The 26,125-nt window shown below is 35.5% G+C and overlaps 1 protein-coding gene across 8 annotated transcripts in view; it reads left to right on the top strand.

The window, feature by feature from the left end:
• The window catches only part of LOC122403878 (endophilin-A), a 150,007-nt gene that overhangs the window by 84,007 nt on the left and 39,875 nt on the right, over window positions 1–26,125 (top strand). For 3 of the 8 annotated variants that reach the window (XM_043407667.1, XM_043407674.1, XM_043407668.1), the window contains exons 5-10: window positions 3,885–4,018; window positions 4,150–4,216; window positions 6,957–7,022; window positions 7,610–7,710; window positions 7,819–7,922; window positions 12,450–12,568. In XM_043407667.1, the coding sequence (XP_043263602.1) occupies window positions 3,885–4,018; window positions 4,150–4,216; window positions 6,957–7,022; window positions 7,610–7,710; window positions 7,819–7,922; window positions 12,450–12,568 (591 nt within the window). The remainder of the gene's footprint in view (window positions 1–3,884; window positions 4,019–4,149; window positions 4,217–6,956; window positions 7,023–7,609; window positions 7,711–7,818; window positions 7,923–12,449; window positions 12,569–26,125) is intronic. The other 5 variants (XM_043407670.1, XM_043407675.1, XM_043407669.1 and 2 more) reach the window with 4 other exon arrangements.

Raw genomic sequence — 26,125 nt, forward strand, 5'->3', positions numbered from 1 at the left:
CAGAAGCAGGAAAAAACATAGAATCGCTGCGATGTCGCAACGGCAAAAGTCGCTCGTCTGTTTCCAGCCTTAGTAGTCAGAAGTAAATCGCGATTAATATTAGTTGATTAATGGAATTAATCACTCGTGGCGATTGAAGATTGAAATAATCGTTAGACGTTACGGACGATAATCTTACAAGCAACGATCTGTTTCACCATTCTTTAATAAAAGACGTTACAAATTTCTATGTCATTATAGTAAATGAAAGAAATAATATAAAATGGAAATGATATATTCTTCGTTTGAAAATGATTAATTATTAAATAGTTCAAATAAGGTTATAATACACCATAACAAGTGTTATTTTGTTCTTTGTAAAATATCAAGTATTTGCGCTACGGGTTGTGTGCAAGTTATGTATTCATATGCGTAATCAAATTCATAATTTTTAAATGAGTTACTGCAATTTTAGGTTTTAAATAATCGATGAAATTTATTTTTTATTTGTAGAATTTGTTATAGAGTACCATATAAGAAATTCCATCTCATTTGTCCCGATCTAATCAATGTATGGCCCACTATATTTTTTAACATTTTAATTAATTTTAAAACGCATTTACATATTCAACATTTTCACTGCGTATCAATGACGCGTGATTCTTCAAATGAACATAAAAAGCAAATTCTTCGAATTTGTCGATGAGCTATACATCTTTACGGATTCGAACAGATTTGAAATATGTATGTCATTTTGAATCAACTTGTTCCTCAAAATGATTCCTTTACAACATATTTCAAGGTTATTAAAATCCATAAGAATGTACCTCATAGACAAGTTCACCACAAATCTTTTATTTTTTATTTTAAATTGTAATATATTATTTGTTTGAAAAATAACTCGGGAAAAACGTATTTGCGACTCGAAATCGGTGTTACCAGATCGCACACTAGTAACACCCCAGGAATTATTCTTCATTTCACTTTTGTACACTGTACCCTATGCGTGTAGGTATGTGAGCTTGTAAAGTTTTGGAAGCTACCCAAAGTGAGCGCGGCACTTTGGACAACTTCGAGGAGTATAGAAAGAAGGCAAATGTGAGCCTTTCTTTCTCGTTCTTGCATCGCCACCCGTTTAAATTGTCGGCAAACGACAAGGCCCGTCGTGGCTAACATCGTACAGTGTGTCCCGTACAGTAATGATTCTTAAAATGAACATCGTTTCAGGGTTGACATGTTCATTCTTCATATAGTGGAAACGAATTTCGATACCAGCAGTTGTTTATACACAACTATATCATTGAGCCTCGGAGTCGCCTTTAGCTTTTGCCGACTAAATGTCGATTGAGAGCGAATGAGAAAAAACAAACGGCAGTCGGAGAAAAGGATAGCGAGTGAAAGTGAATGAGAAAGAGTAAACGGCAGTTGAAAAAAAGAACTCTATTTAATTTTTCGTTTGTTCTGTCCATTTAAAATCAACAATTTAACGAAACTGTTAACGTTTGTGTCATTTTATAACAAATCAATCACTTTTTGGACATGCAATGAGCAGTTACCACGTTCTCGTCAATTAATATCACATCAGAATCTTCTTAAAAGGATTAAAACAATATTTCTTTCCGGAAAATCCATAAATATGTATTAGTAAATATAAATTTATAAATTATACAGATGTTTGTGGTCCAATCAGTGTTCAGTCACCGACAGGATCAAGATATTTCTTGCTATTTAAAGATGACTTCACAAGTTTCAGAAAAGTATACTGTTTGAGACACAAGTCGGAAATGCTCTAGAAACTCATAGAATTCGAAAGTTTTGTGCATACTCAAATAGGAAGCAAAGTGAAAGTGTTGCGGTCGGAAAATGTCACTGAATACAGAACAGTAAATTTTTCTAAGCATATAAAAAATAATGGTAACATTCACAAGTTTTCGTCACCGTATACAGGGTGTTCGACCACCCCTGGGAAAAATTTTAATGAGATTCTAGAGGCCAAAATAAGACGAAAATCAAGAATACCAGTTTGTTGATTGAGGCTTCATTAAAAAGTTATTAACGTTTAAAGTTCCGTCTGTAGAATGGCAACCCGCTAACAGCTGCGTTTGCGCGGAAGGTTGCGGCAGACCAGTGCTAGTGGTTCTCACGCAGCATGAAAAATTCTACTTACTGACATTATCGATAGCCTTAGATTTTTGTCCACTTATGGAAATGCGAATACCTTACGTTGAATAAGATTCAACCTGTCTTATGAAAATCCAGAAGGGCATATTAAAACTTGCCCGACGAGATTTTCATAGAGAAAGGGTGAGTGCCAGTTCCAATATACAATGTTGTGAACAAAAATCACCTACACGCGATTATACACGCCCCACGATTGTCCACAAATAATCCTTTCAGGTACTAACCACTATGCAATTAAATAAACACGCACCGCGATTATGTTATTCGCGAGTGTCTATGTGTACGTGTATCACGATTCTTCCGAGTTACTTACGAATAAAACTGTTATTAATTTTTCAAATACACTTTAATTTAAAAATGTAAAAAGGAATTTAATAAGTATTCGCTGATTGTTTATATCACTGTATTTCTTTCATGCTACTTAATACATAACTCAATCAAATATGTCTAAAATGTGTCGCGTGAACTAGCTTGACTGATTCTGTTTTACGACTGACTAGCTGGCCGAACACGTGCCGATGCTGCCCTTTGTCTCCGCTGAGTGTGAGTGCATATGTGTGTGTGTGTGTGCGTGTGTCGTGTGAGAGATAAACGAGGCGAGTGACGTAGAATCGGGGTCCTGTTCGGCATTTGTTTCTCTGAACCTCGTCGATCGATGACACAGTCAGATGCTAGTATTGTTACATTCGCCGACGTGAACGTAAATCGATGCGAAAATTTCTTTTATCCTGCGATTCCTTTGTACATTTTTAAGATGAAGTGTATTTTGAAATTAATAACAGTTTTATTCGTAAGTAACTCGGAATAATCGTGATACACGTACACATAGACACTCGCGAATAACATAATCGCGGTGCGTGATTATTTAATTGCATTGTGGTTAATGCCTGAACGGATTATTTGTGGACACCTACGGACACTGTGGACAATCGTGGGGCGTGTATAATCGCGTGTGGGTGATTTTTGTTCACAACATTGTGTATTAGAACTGGCATTCATCCTTTTTCTGTGAAAATCTCGTCGGGCGAGTTTTGATATGCCCTTCTGGATTTTCATAAGACAGGTTGAACCTTATTCAGCGTAAGGTGTTCGCGTTCCCATAAGTGGACAAAAATCTAAGGCTATCGATTGCCATTCTACGGGCGGAACTTTAAACGTAAATAACTTTTTAACGAAGCCTCAATCAACAAATTGGTATTCTTGATTTTCGTCTTATTTTGGCCTCTAGAATCTCACATTAAAATTTTTCCCAGGGTAGCCGAACAATCCTGTATAACATTCAAATAACTTTATTGTAATCATATACTATTATAGTATTAAATTATTCAATAATTTAACGTAGCAAATAGTATATTTTGTATAATATCTTTCTAGAATTAATAATAAGCTGTGGTCTTTAAATGCCAGTTGTTGAGATCTAACAAAGAAGCCGAGCGCTGGTGGCTTTTCACGAAGCATTGTCTTTCACATTTCACTGGGCTCTAAGGGGAATCCCCTAAATTAGAAGGGGTAGAAATGTTCAACTTACGAATCACGTCTGGAGCTCACTTTAAAAATCATTGTTGTACGTTAGAAGTTTTTAGAGTTGTAATATATGTTTTAATATTTTTTCGGAATGTCCTATTCTGTAAAGTAGTAATTGAACAGCGCCGACTGGGCGCATAAATACATATGCATCTAAACGCGAATCGTTTCGCGTCATTCATCTTTTCTAATTCCCGTAGCTCAGGCTCTTATTGAAATGGGCGAGGCTATGAAGCAGATGGCAGACGTAAAATATTCGTTGGATGACGCCATTAAGCAGAACTTCCTGGAACCATTGCACCATTTGCAGACTAAAGATCTTAAAGAAGTGATGGTAGGTTGGTCACCGCAGTTAGTGAAAAAGTTCTCGTTCTTCTATTCTTCGGTAGTGAATATTATCGAAGAATATTGTCTAAATTGAACGGTAGAAAATCGATCGCTTAATTGACACTCCCTTTGTTTCAGCATCACCGGAAAAAACTTCAAGGACGAAGGCTGGATTTCGATTGCAAGCGAAGACGTCAAGCAAAAGGTACACCTGGTCGCACGTTCACTTGATCTCTTCGTATCGTTATTGATTTACATAAGCACAGTACGTCGGGAAGTATACACATCCTTGTGACACGAAAACTTGTCGCGCACCGTTTATAATTATAATTAGTACATTTTTTTCGACAAATAACACAGATTGGTCAACTTGGAGAACTTCGTTCGCACGATTAGGCGTGCGTTATTCCTACGTTCTTGTACAGTTTTATGGGCAACACATTCGCATGTTCTGCATGTGCACGTTGCATTTATCGGATCATTCTACGACGTCGTAATATTATCGTTTATTTCATGTATTTTTATTTTTATAAAAATGGGCCCAAGAAAATGATTGGAATCATTTGAATAACTCTGTAAATATCAATTTTAATAAAAACTGATTCCAATAAATATTGTACAGTTTAAAGGGGGTTATGTAATCATAATATACTATAAAAAGATTTCGTTATTATTTGTAGTTTTCAACTATTTAAGGTCACGTTTCCTTTTTTTTGTAATGGAAATTATTCTGACACACAATAAAAGTTATACATAACTTTGAAACAAATTCAACTATATTAAATAATATGACCTTCAAACGACCTTTAAATAAATTCAATCAATGAACCGATAATTTTTATTTTACTCGCACCGTATTTATTAGATCTTGTTTCTGTTAAAACAGCAATATATGGTAATTTTCAAATTAAACTATAAAATATATCAATTGCTAATTTTAGATCAAGATAAAATCGAAAAAATGAATATAAACTATATACACTACAAAATTACATGAAATGAAATGAAATAAATAATATTAATTCGATTGGTCATATTGACTTACTGTTCCAGCTAAAATCACGCCATATATTGAGATAATATACAGATTTTTCTTATATTATTCTTTAAACTGACACACAATGTTGGATAAATGTTATGACAAACTGAGATTTGAAGCTTTCACGGCTTGAGTTCTTATTCAAGAGCATGAACATTGTTATAACAATCTTTTAATATGGTTTTTTAATAGCAGGTAATTTCTAAGGTTACTATATTAATTCATTTGGAAAATACAATTACATTTTTTATTCCAATGTTTCAAAAATTTCATATTTAATACACATGTCTGCAAATCAAACGATGCATGTTTTCCAAAACAAATTTTATTTTACAACAGGAATAATACAAAAACTAAAACAATTATGTGATTTAATTTTGTTTGTGGTTAGAATTTCTTATAACCGGCTTTTACTTTTAATAATATTCGACATATTTTCCCATTTTACTTGCACCTTTTCCCACAATTGATCCAAATTTGAGGCATGGCTGTTAAAATTAATTTGTGATTTGTTCAGTAAATCCTACAAGTACTCTATGGGGTTTAAGTTGGGATATAGGAGTAGCCATTTAAAAATTCTATCATAAAATTAAATTGGTACTTGAAAAAACACGTGACCAACGCGTGGTTGATTTTACAAAACTATCTCATAGCGTTCATTATAAACTTTCGATGTTATATTAGAAATGACAGTTATCTTTGTTGTGTACTTTTAGTCTTAATTGTATTGAAACATGGCATCTTTAACATTTTTCTTCCATTTTCGTGAACTATTCAGGAGATTGTTGTCTGAAATATTGATATAATGTTGCTATTCTACTATCTATTTTATAAATCTCAACAACGGCCACCATACATCTCCAAAACATAATATTACTGTCTCCGAATTTAACAGTGGGTTTAATACACTGCTAGCCACTATTATAAGTTCGCTTTATTTTTGGCTCGTTTATTGTTATGGTTAGAGCTGTTGCTTTTTTCTTTTGCAGAATTACGTAAAAATACTCGAAAGATAAAGTAATGGAATAAAATTTGACAATATTTACATAAACAATGAATTGTTACCCTTTTAAAGAAAAATGCTGTTTGCAGAATGGACAAAAGTATAAGTTCAGTTATAAATTACTACTTATTTATAAACTAATTATAATGAAAATTGTTCTTAATAATCAGTAAATCAGGCGGTGAATTAGTTGGAAAATTCTCGATTTTATACTAATTATAAGATTTTCTATCAAGCCTTGATCAATTTCTTGCCACACATAGCAATGCATATTTTTGTAAGTAATGGCTTTCAAACTTTCACTTGCCCTTTCAAATCCGCATTTCTTAATACACAACGAATTGTTTCTGCACTCACATCTACATTACTAAATGAAATTTTACATTTTTTTGTATCCGTTTCCTTAGTTCTCAGAATATTACGTTTAATTGTTTTGAATAACTTTTTTTTGGTCCGGGTTTATATTTAAGATATTTTAAATACATTTGTAAATTATATTTAATCACAGTAACATTTTTTTATTTTTGCTATTACATCTACAGAACAAGCGTGTTTAGATGAAACCATGCAGTAAATAGTCTTTTCTTTAGACATTCCATGATTTTCTTTTCAAATCTTGTCAAATTGGTCCCATATCTTTTATGAAAGTTAATGTAAAAAAAATGATGATAATTAATGTACAGTAATCAACGGAATCAATTTTTGTTAAAATTAATAAATACGAAGTTATCAACATAGTTCCAATTACAAATTCTCCATCTCATATAATTTCAGTATTATATTTGTTTATTCTTAATAATTATAGATATTTATTCAAAAAACTATTATATACCTTGTTTACTTCTTATAAAAGTGCGGGGCAATCTTGTTTTTCGTTTCTTTGAATGCTTCCTTCATTATTAGCAGCCGGGAAAAGATCTACCAGTCCACATTTTGGAAGTCCAGTAAAGTCATCGTCACCGTATACCGGTACGTGACTTTTCTACATGCGACAATTATCGATTTTATTATCGTGGTTTCTATGATTTTATGAGTTCTCGTGCTTTGCGTATGGATACCTATATTGAAACACGTACAAAATTACATTGTTTCCTTTATGTTGATGAAAGACTTATGTTCCTTAGATTAAAATAAACAAAATCCCAGCCCGTTCTTTTCTGTAACTTTCTACGTACCATTGTGTATTTTACGGTAAATGTATGTAGATATACATCACAGTAACTATCCAAGGAATATAAAATATCGTAATACATATATGTATGCATATGAAGTACATATTTGTGAGTGCACCAAAGGTACTGCGAATGTCGAATGTATTACTTGTGTAAATTTCACAAGGAAATTTTACTATTCGCACATGCTTGCGTTAGAAGGGAAGGAACGTATTGAACAATTGAAGATTTAGTATCACTTGTAAACGATATAATTTTGCTAGTGTCAAGTCAAATGTGCTTTTTCTTTCTGTTTCTTTTGTATTTTATATACCAAACTTAGGCATTGAAGCAACCCAGTAGTGCAATTTTTAATATTTGTGCTGGCGCAAATTTTGCGAGCAGGTTCTCACGTTTCAGACGACGAGATACGTCAGGCCGAAGAGAAGTTTGCAGAGAGCCTTCATTTGGCACAATTGGGCATGTTCAATTTATTGGAGAATGATGTGAGTGTTATGAAATAAGTTGATAAAATGTTTAAAAAGTTTCGAAATTCAATCTGTATATCATATATAATGCCTAGTATAAGATTTTCTATACTTCTCTGTGTTTAGGTGGAACAAGTGGCACAGTTGGCAACATTCAGCGAAGCTCTTCTAGACTATCATCAGCAGTGTACCGAAGTTTTGAGAACATTAACAGAAACGCTTTTAGAGAAGTATGTACTTATATCCTTATACGAGTTCCGGATACTAGCAAGGGCCATTGCCCATTGTCTGCAAAATTAATGAAAAATGTTTCGTTGATACTGACAGCTGTTATGTAAAAGAAATTGCTGACATAAGTCGTGATGCATTTCTTTGTATTTTCTACTAGTTGGCAAGTAATTCACACAATAATCTACTTTACTTACAATAATCTAAGAGAGAGTAATAGTCCAAATTTTTAACCGAATGCAACATATTTGAGTCAGCTCTCAATTTAAAAGCTGAATCATCATATCAAATTTCATGATTTTCCAGTAAACCAGATTTTGAAATATAAAGCAAAATGGAGATCAATATATTGCAGTGCTGGAAAGATAATTAACGGAATAGCACAAAAGCAAAAAGAAACCGTATACTCCCTCCAATCTTCATTTTTGACGGTTCGCTAGCCATGACGATTTGACTCTTGATAGTACGCTATAGCATAGAAGTAGGCCTGGATTTAGTAGATATGATTGTTTCAACCAATAATAAACTACTGAAAATTCGAGTGCGTAGAAATGTGATCAATCTATTATGGGTAATACTGACAGTACATTTCTTCCACTCATCACCTTACCAGATTTTCACGGTATATACATATACACATAGTGACTTTTATTAATATTCGGATGCTATAGTATTTACCATAATTAAGTTAAGGTATTTTTAGTTTTGTTATATTGAAACACGTATTCTAGTTAACAGGAATGCAAATTTTATTTATATAAAATATTTAATTTGTAATATAATAGATAATATACTAGACATTGTGTTATACTTGCGTCGCAAAAATATTCAATCACTTAGTACACTTCCATGTTTCTTGATTATAGTTCTCCACTTTGGTTGACGATGAAGACTGTACAAACGTAATGTTAAACAATGTTTAGAGCATACCTCATAATACCGGTTATTGTTTGAAAATTGACGTAATCATTCATAAGTGAGTTACGGGATGGAGAAGTAAGAATATCTCATTTGATACGCGACAATTAAAAATTTATCATCGCAAGAAAAGAAAATCTTATTGGAAAACTGGTAAATTTTTTAATTTGCAAGAATATTGTTGCAGATATTATGTGGAGATATAATCGGGAGGATTGGATCGAATCCATTGTTCAAATAGAATAACAGAACATATTTGACGACCAAAATAAACATAATATTGTGAGAAAAATAAAGAGGAATCTTAATTTAACTTGATTTAAATTAAGTTCTGAATCATTTTAAGAGTCGAAAAAGAAAGTTCATCTAGATACACGGTATCTTCAATAAAGTATTGCTAATTTTTCAAAGCGTAATTGCAAAAGTTCTTGACATTGATGCGAATTAATTTTCGGTGTGGTCGTCACGAAAAAATAATGGAACATAGAGCAAATACAAAAATTTGTTTTAAGCTCGGTAAAATTATGACGGAAACGCTTAAAATGTTACAAGTTTATGGTAGTAATTGTTTGTGGCGTAGTGAAGTGTTTAAATGATATGGTCGCTTCAGAGATAATCGGGAGAGTTTTGAGGATTGTGAACGCTCCGGCCGTCCGAGGGCGGCAAAGACAGCAAAACTTACCGAGAAAGTTAGAGAACTCATCACCAATGACCCGACTATGTGGAAGACATCTGTAACGAATGTGCGTGTCTGTAGGAACGACCTACTCAACTTTGAGGGAAGATTTCAACAAACGGAAAGTGGGCGCAAGATTTGTACCGCACACGCTAACCGAAGAGTAAGAACTGCCTTTGGAGTATGTGAGTTTCTGGCCAAAAAAAATGTCACCGTCGTTGCTCATCCGTCATATTCCCCTAATATGACACCTTGCAACTATTATCTGTTCCAAAAATTGAAAATCCCAATGAAAGGCACACGATACGACGACATTCCGGTGATCCAAGCCGCCGTGACGAGGATTCTCGACTCGATTCCGAAAGATGCCATGGAAAAATAAATTTACAATTTACTTAACCGCGCCGAGCGTTGCATTGCCTTAGAAGGAAAGTACTTTGAATAAAAATAATGATTCATGTGAAATCGAACGTTGTTTTAATTATTACAACCTCAGTCTGAGAACTTATTGAAGATACTGTGTATAATACGTCGGATGTTAAAAGAATGTGGTTCTAAAGGTAAAGTAAGTTCTTAAAAGACTATATAAATGAGACGGTTTACAGAAAAAGATCATTTTTTGTCAAAGAATTTTTTTTACAAAGAATAAACCTGAGAGAATAATGTTATTTTCGTTGATGAAAACAATTTAACAAAATAATCAGGTGGAAATGGAATGAAGAGCTTAGTTTCCTACGATAAAACACAGTAGTCGTGGAAGTACTCTTTATTGGGGCTGTAATTCGTCGAAAGAAGTTGGAGCTAGTTTTTATAAATGACATTTTGGACAAAAATGAGAATTTGGATATTTTAAAACAACATTTTTGAAAAGATGCAACTGTTATGAGCATTGAAAGTACATTAAAATTTATCCAAGAGAATAATCCAAAACATTAAGCCAGAATGGTTTAAGAATATTTTTTATGTGTATAATTGCCTCCACGCAAACATCCACCGTCACAGTGGCTGAATTTAAATTCCAACGAAAATTGATGGATTTATCTACGTAGGAAGAATCACATAACACCAATAAAAAAAAGAAGAATCATATTAAATTATTTATAAAAAGGTATTTGAGTAGGTCTAATCGATTGGGGCATATAGTTAAAAAAGAGATATCTAACACAATATTAACATTTCAATAATTTGTTCGGACATATACATATGTATTTATTTTTTATGTACACCATTATACAACAGTTCATTAAGTATTCGAATATTTTTGCGATGCAAAAATAATACATTATTAAATAAATTGTTTGGTATATTACAAATTAAATATTTTATATAAATAAAATTTGTATTTATATTAAGTAGAATACATGTTTTTATATAACATAAAACAAAAAATACCTTAACTTAATTGTGATCAAAAGTACAGTGGAATGGATAACTTACTAGTTTCGAATACTATTATAGTAAGAGTCATTGTACATGAATTTACAGAGTGTTCGTAAAATCGAGATACAACCGGCAAGAGAGTGATTCCTTAGATAAAACTGAGCTGAAAATATAGAATAAAATTTGTTCATACAAAGCTTTATTTTCGAAAAAATCAAGTTTGAAAATTCAGTAGGTACACGTGTACATAGACACAGTCTGCTTCATTTGCCTAGTCTAGCTTGTAACCCTCACTGCTACTTTTGTTTATAAACAATATTGAAGGTTCTAGACTTAAAGTTGTCTCAATTCATTACGGTCGAGGGCTGATTGAAGATCGGAGTTTGTAATATTTCTGGAGCTATATTGGCAATGTATGCCAAACGTGAATACACTGATATATGTATCCATGCAGTAGGAGTTTGCAATAGTTGCAATGATAATGCTTTTACTACAGCTGATTAATACAACTTACTATTTATTAATTGTTAAGATGTGTGCAATTTTGCATGATGGTGCCAACTCCCGTCGATTGAGAACAAATATTATAATTTATTAAATATTATAATGTACAAATTTGTAAGACGTGCTTTGTCAAATGATGGATTTTGTCTTAGTGATGAGCGGTAGCACGCTTAGTCGATCATCAAAACTGATGGTGTTTTGTTGAATAGTGTCTTAATAATCATTTCTACATTTGGAGATGTCCTTAACATTTTTGGAAAAGGATGGTTACCTAAGGAGCGAATCAGTGCTCTGCTTGCTGTCGAGGGCGGTCGCTCTTTGGGGCGGTTGTCACGGCCCATTCGTGACGTACCCTCGGCAAGGCAAGTTCAATCTGGTGGGCCTGACTTGGGAAATTCCATCGGTGACTCAGGCCCAAGGGTTCCGCGCGTCTAGCTAATTACGATTTTGCGTTTACTAGGTTTACGGTGCATCAATTGCCATTGAGTTGAGGGTAAGTAAGGATGCAAGAAACGCACGTATTTATTACATTGTAATAACCAAGAGCTTCCCGGGTCCTTAATCCTCAATTTGCTTTGTCGATTACTAAATCATTATTATAAGAAGGTTCTCAAAAATATCCTAACATTAATATTATATCATATCCCGATTGATATTATTTATAAGTATAAGCAGCAATGCGAAAAAACGAAGCAGACTGTGTTTAATTGTAAGTGCACACATACCTAACGAATTTTCAAACTCGATTTTGTTGAAAATAGGGCTCTGTATGAACAAATTGTATTCTATATTTTCAGTTCAGTTTTATGTGAAGAATCACTCTTTTGCTGGTTGTCCTACGTTTTTTCAAACACCCTGTATATGCATGTATATCCAGGATTTTGTAAACTAGGCATTTTGCATTTTTAAATTTAAAATACGTTAAAATGTTAAAACATGAAAAAACCCGAAGAGAGGAGGTGTCAGATTTAAATCAATAGCAATATTTTTTTATTTATAGATAATTGTATGTACTTATCCTGTATTTAAATGCTGCTTTTATCGATTACAGGAAAGATGAAGCAGCGAACAAACCAAAACTGGAATTCGTGCCGAAGACTTTGGCTGATTTACACGTCGACGCATTACCTCCATCGGATGCTATAAACGGTGGGAACTACTCTCTTCACGGTAAAACATATTTTACACATACACATACAAAAATGATGATAAGACTTATAGGTGGATTGGCTGTCTGTTTCTTGTTTTCTTTGTCATGCAACGTTTCTACGTGTCCTGTAACTATACACTCTGGCTGTATACATTATACTATCTATTACATGAATTTCCTTCGAATCTTGTTTAATTGTTGGATTGACATTATAAATATTCTTGTCTCTTTTGCACTTCAAGACAGATGTCATATGCGCATATGTTGTAAAGTAATCTAGGAAATATATCATATGATAATATTACAAAACAGCAATGTAATGTGTAAACATCCTGAAAGATTGTAACATCATGTCTCAACATTAAGCACATTTAAGTTGTCTGGTAAAATGTCAAGTTTTTGCTCTATGACAAATTAATTAATTCGCTAGATTTTCGCCTAATAATGCAAGTTTTTCCCTAATCATGTTAAGTATCATATTACGCAGGGTGATTCTAGGAACTTTACTTTTTCGAATATTCTACAGTAAATCTACAAAATGAAATTGCATATTTCATATTTCACATTTTATCTAAGAAAATTACTTTAATAAATATTGAATAAAAAATGGTTGCTATTATATTTACTAAATCGTTTGTAGAATTCAAATTTATATTCTTACATATCAATTTCGAAAAGAATGTTGCATTATTATCAAACGTCTGTTAAGATTTTAAAGATAGCTGCTAATTTTTTTATGTGAACGTATTAATACATTTTTTTTGTGTCAAAAATATGCAGGATGTTTGGCCACCCTTGGGAGAAATTGTAATGGGAGATTCTAGAGGCCAAAATAGGACGACAATCAAGAATACCAATTTATTGATTGAGGCTCCGTTAAAAAAATATTAACGTTTAAAGTTCCGCCTGTAGAACGGCAATTTGTGAACAGCTGCATGCACGCGTTAGTGGTTCTCACTTAACATGAAAAACTCTACTTAGTGGCGTGCCGACAGCCTTACAGTTTTGTGAGTGGGAACCACTAGGATTGGCTTGCCTTAACCTATCACGCGCATGCAGCTGTTCACAGATTGCCGTTTTACAGGCGGAACTTTAAACGTTAATAATTTTTTAACGAAACCTCAATCAACGAATTGGTATTCTTGATTTTCGTCTTATTTTGGCCTCTAGAATCTCCCATTAAAAGATTCTATAAATGAAATTATGTAAGTTCGTTAAAAAAAATAAGAATTGTAATTGCACCTTGCAAGTAGGTGAATCTCGTTAAATCATATAATATTTTTTGTCTTTGCTCAAAAGAAATTTAAATGTTTCGTGACAAAAAATGTTGACTTATCAAGGTCAGTAAGTAATTATATCCACCACATCGTTTGACTACCCGATTGCTCTAACTATCTTTCTGCTTCGTTTAATGTTACGTTTAAAAGGCAAAATGCAAACCGACAGACATAAGTTACATTGAAATCATTGAAAACATTTTCATTAACTCTGTTGCACTTGCGTAGCAGAAAATTCATTATAAATGTACTTAGTGAAAATTTATTAAAAATATTCAATAATGTTTAATTTGTAAGTATGTAATCAAATTATTATTGTGCAGTGTTTTACTGCATATTTAATTCTACAAGAACGAAGAAAAATATCTTCTAACTTACATGTAGAACTGATATTTTTAGACTTTTACATTTCTTTCGATTTTCCAAAGAAATATATAATCAATATCTGATGAACCAATTCTGACAAAGAGAATACACAGTTACTAGATTTAGTATACTATAGTCAGACGGAAAAGCACTTAGCATATCGATATGCATTCACTATTCGATCAAACATATTATTGTTTCGAAAGATCTCTACATTGATTATGAAATGTTTTTAATTTATATTTATTTCCAAAAGTTTTGAAAATACACGAATGTAGGATATAGCTGATTGCGAAAGCAATGATTGTGACGAACTTCTTATAAAAAACTTTATTACACACAAAAATAATCGTTTCACTTCCCGGTCGCCTTCCGCCTAATTTCCCATACACGCATACACACACGCCTTGAGATAAAAACCGCACGCATTCTGCATTCAAGATTTTCTGTACTCTCGTATCCGCCCGAGGGTACAATGAGGTCATAGGGCAACATTACCCCTTTCGCTATCAACTCTTCAAACACGGCATTTATAAATCTTTGGAAAACTGCAGACGCATTACACAACCCAAACGGAACTTTCAAAAATTCGAATTGACCTTCGAGAATCACGAAAGCCGTGTATTTCCGACTGTTTTTGCTACGGGAAACGTGGAAGAAACCATTCTTTAAATCAAGAGTGCTGAAAACCCTTGCACCCTGCAGGCGATCCAGCTGGTCCTCGATAAGGGGAAGGGGTTAGTGGTCCTTAATTATCTTCGCATTCAATAACCTATAATCTACACACAGTCCTTTCGCACGTCTTCCTTATTTACTAATACAACTGGACTCGCGCAGTCCGACAGAGACGGCTGTATAATACTGGCGCGCAGCCATTCCTCCACCTGTTTCTGCACCTCCTCTTCCCCCTTTGGTGACAAACGCCTCGCCCGTTGATACACCGGTTTGTCGTTCTTTAACATGATGGTCATTTCGACGCTCACTTCACGAGTTTTTGACGGATTGTACGCCGTTATTAAATTTCCTACCGCAGCTCGATATTGTTTGTTCCGAATATCCAATACCACAGACGAGATATATGAATAGACCTTTCACGTAATGTAATTTTTCGGCCGGAGTTTCTGGGGCCCCGGGACCCCATTACCATTTTCGTGTCACTCGCAACGTTATCAACAGATTCAGAAATTAACACAAGAGGAAGTGAAACAGAAAATAAAATTACATAAATTTTATTATTTTTTAACGGAATTAAAGCTGTAGGGTCCATCATTGGACATTAATCGATTAATTTCATTGGAGAAATCAATCGATTAAGAGTATTTAAAAATTTCAAGATTATTAAAATTCCTAAGGATGTATTTCATTGATACGTACACCGCAAATTCTCTATTTTTTATTTTAAATTGTAATACATCATTTATTAAAAAAATAACTCGGCAGAAACGTATTTGCGACTCGAAATCAGTTTAATCAGACTGTGCATCGGGGCCCCGGAAACTTCTCAGTCCTCACTTTCGCACACTATGCCCAATTGCGTGTACGTGAGCTCGTTGAGTTTCGGAAGAGCCGAGAAAAACAGGCTGATACTCGCTTTCCTTCTCGCTCTTGCATCGCCGACGTCGCTTACATTTCTCGAAAGCAAGCCTGCTGGCATCGCCACCCGTTCGAATCGTCAGTAAACGACAAAAGCCATCGTGACTGACAGACCTTACATTTCTCGAAATCGGACCTGGGCGCTTTTAGAAGATTCATTGACTTTCCATACGAAGCGACCATGCGTTATATACATATACATGTTATACATGCTAGGAACTATAAGTTGTATAACTTTTGTCGTATATCTACTCTCTAATAACATGGGAAAATTTTAAAATATAAAAAAATGTAAGAATACTGTAGAATTTTTGCAATGGAGAATTATTGAAGGAAAATGAATTGATTATATACATATGTACAGTCGGTCACGAAAATATTCGGACACCACTATAGTTTTGACTATTATATTCCGTACTTCAGAAATGTAAACAATGAGAACAAAAAAAGGTTTCATGTATGTTAATATGCAGCGTGTAGTTTACAAAAACGTAAGAAATATTTATTTATGATACGTGATTACATAAATAATAAAAGAAAAACAGAAAGTACGCTCATTTTCATGTCACAGAAATATTCGGACACTATCAAAACTAAGTTTATATCACGATATATAAATCTTGTTTTTATTAATTAGTATTTTGTTGGATATCCCATATGTTGTATGACGTGCCGTAATCGCGTTGGCATGTTACAAATTATTTTTTTTAAATAATCTTGCCCAATACTCAGCCATTCTTCTTGCAAACGTCTTTTTAACTCTTCTTTTGTGTTTATGGGAGTTGTCCGAATTCGGCGATCTAATTCATCCCATAAATTTTCAATGGGATTCAAGTCTGGCGATTGCGGTGGTGGATGGAGGATATTCTTGCAAGTGTATAATAAAAATTCTTGCACAATTCGCGATTTGTGCTTTGGGTCATTATCTTGATAAAACTTTATCCCATTTTGAAGTCCCATATTATCAGCACTTTTCTTTAAATTATTCTGCAAAATCTGTAGATATCTATGTTTATCAAGGATATCGTCGATGAAAACTAATTCGCCTACTCCATGGGCCGAAATACAGCCCCACACCATCACAGACCCACCACCGTGCTTCACAGTCGGCTGCAAATGTCTCGGATTCAGTTCTTCTTTCGACTTCCGCCATACCCTAATTCTTCCGTCGCTTCCATAAATATTATATTTAGACTCGTCCGCGAAAATTACGTCCTCCCACCACTCACTGTACTTTGCAATGTAGTCCTTTGAAAATTTCAGTCTCTTCGTCCTGTTCGCTGCGTTAATATACGGCTTCTTTCGAGCTATTCTTCCATTATAGCCCTCTGATCTTAACACTCTTCTTATGTTCTCCGGATGCACTGATATTCCACGGTCTTCATTTAATTCAGCTGCTAACTTTGGAGCACTTATCCGAGGATCACATTTGATTCTCCTAATTATGGAACGTTTATCGCGAATATTTAGGATCGGTTTGCGTCCACTTTGAGGGATAGATTCAATTCTATCTTCGTTCTTGTACCGTCGAACAATATCCCATACCGTGCTCTTACTAATATTTAATAAATCAGCAATTTTGCGAATCGATTTCCCTTTTTCATGATGAAAAATTACTAATTGTCGCATATCAAACGATGTATTCTTACTTTTCCGACCCATTGCCCACCAATTTTGAGCAAGACTGACAAATATTCGACATATAGCATACTTTGTACATAGTATGAATGATATGTTTAGAAACATTGTTTCAGTCAGTTCTTGGAACCTGGAAACTTGAGAAGTACAGCAAGTGTCCGAATATTTCTGTAACATGAAAATGGGCGTACTTTCTGTTTTTCTTTTATTATTTATGTAATCACGTATCATAAATAAATATTTCTTACGTTTTCGTAAACTACACACTGCATATTAACATACGTGAAACCTTTTTTTGTTCTCATTGTTTACATTTCTGAAGTACGGACTATAATAGTCAAAACTATAGTGGTGTCCGAATATTTTCGTGACCGACTGTATATATCGGACACATCCCTCGCAAACACGCTGCAAACATTAATGAGAACAAAACTGCAAATCTGTCCTTTTTTAAAACCCCGCAAATGATCTTTGACTCGCAACTCGTCCTCTTCATTTAGCAATTATAATAAACGTAGACTCATTAAAATTCGTAAAAATAACAAAGTTATAGCCATTTAGAGGGAAGAGGTACCCAACAGTTAATAATCATACCAGACATTTTAAATGAGTTTTTCTCGAAACCATACTTTCGAAATTGGCTGACATGATATCACAAATTCATATTGATTGATGGATTTGAAATTTATAGAGACATGCCTGTATGTTAGAAATTTTGCCTTTGACGGTTCTGGGGTAAGTCCTGTGCCGTTCCTCACAGTGCTCTTACCGGAAAGTCCCACGCCTTCCCAACTCCGTGGCCAAATCCTTCAGGACAAAATCTTTTTTTTTTCCAGTAGTACAACGTCAGGTCGTCTGCCTCTTTTAACTACTCTCTCTCTCCATTCATAAACAATCAATGCCTCGACACGCGCTACCTGGAGACCCAACGCGGTCGTCCGCTATCGCGTCACCCGTTTCCAGGCCTGTTTAGTCTCATTCGCTCTTTAGGCCACATGCACCCCAAAACTCTGTCATAAATGTATCGTAGACTGAGCGTCCTTCAGTGGCCCTTACCTTTGACTCTCTTGGAAAATACATTGTCGCTAGCGTTTCTGTAAAACAAAAGCCGATCCCCTATTTCGGGGGAATGTCCACGCGTCGCGTCCAACCATTGTTGCCGTGGCAAAATCGACTGTTTTGCCTTCGCCTTCGAAAAAGATTAAACAAAAGAGTTTCCTTCATTGAAAGAAGAAAAATTTTCCAGTCTTTCATTTTCAGTAGGGGCGGTCTCAACTTCCATTCATTTTCGTATGATTGATTTTTATGAGTCAGCGTTTTTTTAAATTGCTAAACAAAGAGGACAAATAGGGCAGTATTTTAAAATTTTTTCAGATTAAAAAATTTGAAATAATATTGAAATTCATTTGGTTGTTCAGACCCAATTGTATTAATATTATAAATATATGAACGCACGTCCATTAGCATAGTAAAAAAATGTCTTTTTTTAAATAGTTAAAATATGATCAGGGGGTCCTAAAACGTCTATTTCCGTAAAAAAATTTTTGAAATTTTTGTTTCGTTATGGTTTTTGCTTATATACGCCTACATAGGTCGGAAAGTCAAAAATGCCTGGGCAGTCGAAAATCTCGGCTCGAGATTATGCGAGAACGAATTTCAGCTGTGTTGAGAGCAAGAAGGATAGACTCACATTCGCCGCCTTTCTCGAATCCACGAAGCTATACGAAACGCCAGAACTCATATACAAGGTGGTTGGCATTAGTGTGTGTAAGTGGAGGGGCAATTCCCTTTGGGCACGGGTCTGCCGTCTGATAATACTGCACTGTCTTTTTCAATCCCTCCCATAGTCAACTCACATGTATTTACGCACGCACTAGAGCTGGCTGCCCATCAATACTAATTCAGTGCCTTAGTTTTTCAACTGACCGCCATCCATGAGAAGAGGCCGCTAAAATCACCTCCGAATTTTCAGGTCGGTATGGCAGTCAGATTCGGCCGCGAAAGTCCATAAGGTGAAAGGTCTATTCATATATCTCGTCTGTGCCAATACATCCACGCTGTTCGATTCGTAAACTCAGTCTATACTCAAAATCTCGTGTTCCGCGTAGTTACATCGCGATACAGGTTTTTTTTATCGAAATTTTCCCATCTCTAATCATCATTTCCGTCTCGCTTAAAAAGTCAGTTCCGACAATTATATCGTGCGTTGTCAGACTATCCGGAATCACGCTGACCTTTATTCCGAATATGTCGCTATCGATCGCGATGCTCGTCTCGAATTCGCCGTAAGTTTCATGATTGATCGAACCTACCACGCGGAAAATAATTTCTTTTCGAGTCAATTTCGGCATACCAATCTCAACATATTTACTCGCACGCATCAAGCTTATGTCGCTACCGGTATCTATTAAGGCTTTAACATTATGCCCGTTAATTCGCGCGTCTTTACAATACTTGCCCCTCTCGCTGTCTTTGCTAACATCGTAACTGTCCCTAACCGCTGGTTTTTTGGTCGGACAATACACCGATATGTGCTCGAATTCGCGACACTGGAAACACTTCCTTCCCTTATCTTTTGTCGGACAGTCCACTAACGCATGGTCCTTCCCTCCACAGCTACGACACCTTCTTATCGCCTCGCTGGGCTACAAACGTACTTCCTGTTTCATTGGATCTTCTCTTCTCGGCACAGGGCTTTTCCATACGTGCGATTTTTCAGCCGCATCTAATCGCACTTTCTCGAATGCCGCGGGCAATAACGAATTATCCCCAAACCGCTGGATGCGGGCCTGGTTCTGCAAGGTCACATCCGGAATGCCTTCAACCAGTTGTTCGATTAGTTCGTCTTCCTGTATGGGAACGCGGTTCGCCAATATCATTTTGTCGTGGGAGTATTCTCCAAAAAATTTTCCTTTCTTCCAGACATGCTGTTCAAATTGTTTTCTTCTCGCTGTTCTGCTTGGTTTATGATGATACATCGACCGCATTTCCTCCAAAAGCTGCCCGATTGGTACCCACACGAATTCTGGCTTCGAGTGAAACCAATCGAGGGCTTCCCCACGCAGTTGCGAACCTATTAAAATTCGGCACTCGGATTCGACCAGATCGTACGACGTTTTAAGCATCATCAATTGTTTCGCCCATCTCTCGAACTGGTTCCCGTCGCCATCAAAATAATTGAGAAGATCAGCAATCGCCGTGATGCTTATCTTTTTCTGAGGACTCCTATGTCCTGCTTTAACCGACGCCGTTACACCCAGAGACTGCATCCCTCGCAACATCTCCATGTCGCGACACTGCAGCTCTAGCTCGCGCTTCATGAGCTCGTTCTCCCGTCACAAGAGCTGCATCTCTCGTTCGCTGCTACCCACCTCTATCGGCTCACGGGAAGTGCCGGAGCTTTCGTACATCCTAGATATTCCTTCTAGAGGTTCAGTCGCATCTTTCGATGCAAACGATCAGCTTCGTGCCAGATGAAGACAAACCTAAGGGTATAGCCGAATAACGGGGGCAAATGTGCCCTTGAACCAAATTTGACATACGATGGATCCATCGATAGAGCATCAGAAAAAAACATTCTGTACCAAATTTGAACCCTCTATCATGTTCGGAAGGGTAGTTATTGGGAAAATTCGGATTAGCGAATTTGTGCCTATTTCCCCTATTTAATCGAGTATGAAAATTATGAAAAAAATCTGGTGCATTTCGACTATTGAGATACGTGTTTGAGAATTTTTTCCGATTTTTCGATTTCAAATCCTAGGTGTGAAAAATTAAAAACGCAAAAAAACGCAGAAAAATACCGATTTCGTATTGAAGCTTTCGAGACACTAGATTTATATAATTACTGTAAATGCATATTGTCATTGGTTATGTCCCTGAATTTTTTCAGATTTTTTGGCAGGGTGCGCCGTAGTAGCAAAAATGAAAAACCGATTTTTTCGGCGTTTTTCGCGTGAAAAAGCAACTTATACTTTGAATTTTATATTCTATGATTTTAAACAATTCTATGTTGAGTAGAACGGTGTATAGAATAGAAAAACAAAAATAAGTCATCAAATTAAAGGTGCTATGCGCGTTATATTCAGAAGTATGAACATTATTTCCAAGAGGTGAGATGGTGCAGTGAGTAAGATGCTTGACTGTGAATACGTTGCAAACTTTTTGACACTGATTCGCACCCCGTTTGAAGCACATCTTTTTTTTATTTTATTAATTACACAGTATGTCGACAAAATAACGGAACTATTTAAATTAGAAGAAGAAAATTAGTTATTTTGCCAAAATTATTTTTTTTATTCAAAATACATCCCTTCTGCATCAATACACCGCTGGGCACGTTTGATTAGTGCCAGCATAGATTTTTTTATATCATTTTGCGGAATCGCCTCAATGACTTTTGTCACTGCGCATTGGACCTGTGTAACACTGTCATAAAACGTTCCTTTCGTGGCCAGTTTGAGTTTTGGGATTAGGAAATAATCACATGGAGATAAGTCCGGCGAATACGGAGGATGTTGGAGCACACAGACCTGTTTTTTCACCAAAAATTCACGAACAAGGACATTCCTGTGCGATGGTGCATTATCGCGCAACAAAAACCAACTTCCTGGCGCTCGATATTCGGGCCTAACTCGAACGATTTTTTTCCACAAACGCTCCATAACACCCAGATAATATTCACCATTGACATTTTGACCCCGTGGCTCGAATTTCCGAAGTATAATACCTTTAGAATCATAAAAACAGATCAACATTGTCTTCTCTCGTGACTTCTGAAATCGCAATTTTTTCGATTTCAGAGAGTCTGGGGACTTCCACGTTGCACTTTGGTGCTTTGTTTGTGGATCGTACTTGAAGCACCAAGTTTCGTCTCCAGTCACAATCGATTCCAGGAATGTGCAGTTCCGTCTGGCTGTTTTAATAAGATCCTTGCAATGTTCAACGCGAGCAATCTGTTTGTCCTCATTTAATGTGTGAGGAACATATCGAGCACAAACTTTTCGTTTGTTTAAGTCCTTTGTCAAAATTTCATGAATCATGTATTTAGTCGTATTTAATACCTCTGCCATCCATCTCATACTTGAAGTCGCATCGTAGGTAATCATTTCACGCACTTGTTCCACCTACTCATTGCGATTTTTCTTTTTTGGCCGGTCTGGCTATGGGTCATCTTCCAAAGCATCACGACCGTCCTAGAATCGTTTATACCATTCGAACACACGTGTACGGGATAAACAATCATCACCATAAACTTTTTTCATCAATTCAAATGTTTCTGTAAAAGTTTTCCCGAGCTTGAAACAAAATTTAATATTTGCTCTTTGTTCCATTATTTCTGTGACGAAGTGACAAAAGGTACTGCCACTTTAACCGTTATAACTTGATAATTTGTTAGCCGATTCCAATAATGATGCTTTTGTTTTGTAGAGGAAATATACAACTTTAGGTTACATATTGTTTCAATACATGGCATCAGCAGTTTTCATTAAATTTAACAAATTCCGTTATTTTTCCGACATACTGTGTATATTTTTCCAATTTTCAACTATAACAATGAAAATCTATTTAAAATATTTAAAAAATATTTTCACCTAAAATATACACAGAAACAATTATGGAGCGGTTTCTATTCTATCGTTTCTCTAGCTGCGTAACATTAATACATAATTAAGACAGCAACCATTCAAAAATAACGCGTTATAAAAATAGTCGGATTATATTGTAGAATAGCATGCTTTTTTAATAATACAAGTAGGATACGAATCACTATCACGCGTACGCAGCTGTTCGCAGATTTCCGTTTTAGAGGCGCAACTTTAAACGTTAATAACTTTTTAACATAGCCTCGATCAACAAATTGGTATTCTTGATTTTCGTCTTATTTTGGCCCTTAGAATCTCCCATTAAAATTTTTCCCAGGGATGGCCGAACATCTTGTATACGGTGACGAAAACTTTTGAATGATACCTTTATTTTTCATATGCTTAGAAAAATTTGCTGTTGTGTATTCTGAACCATTGTCCGACCGCAAAACTTTCACTTTATTTCTTGTTTGAGTATGCACAAAACTTTCGGACTCTATGAATTTCTCGAGCACTTCCGACTTGTACCTCAAAAAGTATACTTTTCTGAAACTTGTGAAGTTATCTTTAAATAGCAAAAAATATCTAGATCCTGTCGGTGACTCAATATTGATTGGATCACAAACATCACTATGAATTTTCTCACCAGGCTTGAACACGCTCGTATGTTTAACTGATGCATGGGATTTACGGGTTTGCTTTCCTATCACACACGTATCACAGAACAAGTTTTCCTTTCCAATAGAAAAATCTTTAATACCCATAATTTTACTGATATTTATTAATGCACGTATATTGATGTGTCCCATTCGCTCATGTCAGAGCATATTCCTTTCTGAATTTGCTTGGGCCACATTGCACTCGACTGGTAATTTCACCTCAAACAGCATTTTGAAAAGTTTACCCTGCCGAACTCCGATCGACGATAATTTGCGATAACTATCGCATACTTCACATTTCCTTTCGTAAGCATGAAAGGAAAACATTTTGTCATTTATTTTAGGGATTGAAAATAAATTTCGTTTCAAGTTTGGCAGAAACAGCACGTCTTGCAGTTCCCTCTCTTTAAACTGACTGTTTACCTTTTCGTTGATTATAACGGTGCCGATGCCGACAGCAGGTAAAGTTTTGTCATCGGCAATTTTTACGGAGTAACCTTCACCGAGCGGCTTGAGAGAGGAGAAGTAGTCCCTTCTGTGCATTATGTGCTTGCTTGCGCCCGAGTCTGCTATCCATTCATTCTGGTCTTCATCGGAAGTACCTGAGTGGAACGCAGTAACATCGCAGATGTATGCGCTCGCCACTTTCGAAGGATAGTTAGCTTGGGCCTCTCTCGAATTTTTCTCTCCCGCTGATTTCTTCGGACACTCTCGAACCCAGAGTTCCTTCTGATTACAATATGCGCATTTTGTTCGCTTTTTCAATTCTTCTATGTATTTCTTACTCGCAGATTTTGCTGTAGCGCCTTTTCTAAAGTCACCGTTTTCGTTTTTCTTCACGCCAAGAGCATGAATTTGAAGAGCTAATGATAACGCACTATCTTCGACTTCGCACAGACGATTTCTTCTCGGATTAATCATGTAATCAGATTTTCCTATTTTCTGTCTGCTTTTGGAGTACATTTCCATGCCGTTCGAAAAGGTGAGAATTTTGACGGCAAGCTGCTTAATAATTTTGACACCGCTACTGCTTCCGATGGAGAATCATTCACATCTGCGAGCTTCTTGCATATGCACTCAAATTTTTCAATTTGCACAATTCACCATCGTTTATGCGAAACGTGTAAAACTGCTCCTATGCATTTTGTGTCGCGTCTCCAGTACAGTCACCGTATAAATTTCTTAATTTATCCTACATTTGCTGTGTAGTCGTAGAATTCATCAGGTTTAAATATAGACTTTTCTCGATCAGACTAAGTATTATCATTTTTACTCGTGGAGAAGCTTTCTTCCATTCTGCCATTCACTTAATTTCATTTCTTTATCTGGTTCCACCGTTGTGCCCTCTATGAATTCGACGCGGTCTTTCGCATTAAGAATGATGGAAACGCCAAACGTCCACAGTGGGTAGTTTGATTCATCGAGCTTTGTGAGATCAGCAGAATTCCTTTCCATAATGGCTGCTTAATTTGTTACACTTCACATAAGTTACACACGTAGCGCGACGTTTTATAAAACGCGGATATATTATTATACGCGGATGCCTAGCTTGGCTTTAATAAAATACACTTAGGCGCAGTGGAAGCGTGCTGGGCCCATAACCTATTGAATATTTATTTGCTAAATAAATACAACAGAGTTTCGACCTAAGTATGTATTTAATTAATGTATAATAATTTTGCAAATCGAAAATGCTGTTCTTAGCTTGGCGGTTTTCTGGTAACTGAGCTTGAGGCTCGGAAAAAAGAAATGAGACACTTAGGAGGTGCAATAAACGAGTGTCCTCCTCAGGTAGTACTGACTTTTGCAAGGGAGGGGACAAAATTGTTATGAAAGCTAATGCTTCCCTCATAGGGGGCAATACAAAATATTAAAATAATAAAAAGCATGAAATAAAAAAAAGCAAATAAATAAATATTGAGATGTCCGCTCAATTTTGCTTTTGATCGTAAGACTTAGTAGGTTCTCTTAAAAATTGTAAGTGACTCACGTCATTTATCTTTTAAAGGCCTCCGGGAGATAGCAAACTTGTTTTTATCTAATAAGTAATATTTTTAGTACAAAGAGCAATTTAATCAGATGTGTTAGTTGAACTCATTAATAAGACTTATCTATTTGATTGTGTCCTAGATGTGACGCTATTTAACTCTCCATTACATGAATTTTATATTATTTATCAAATATATAATTATTTTTCGGTTATTAATACATCCATGAATTAATTAATATTCAAATTAAATAATAAGTAGTTAAACCTTGAGAACTAATCATAAAAATCATAAAAAAACGTCATGCACAAATCTCATAAATCTTTGCCAGCAAACTTTACAGGGACTGTTTTTATCGGATTTTTAACTAATGACACTGTGCAATAAAGGATTCGTTGCGAGAATAGTCTCTATTTACTTGATAATTAGCAATAAATCCAACTAGCAGATCCGGGTTTATTTTAGGAATGT

Source organism: Colletes gigas, unplaced genomic scaffold, assembly GCF_013123115.1.
Source record: "Colletes gigas isolate AHSC1104 unplaced genomic scaffold, ASM1312311v1 Colletes_gigas_Sc00082, whole genome shotgun sequence".
NCBI lineage: Eukaryota > Metazoa > Arthropoda > Insecta > Hymenoptera > Colletidae > Colletes > Colletes gigas.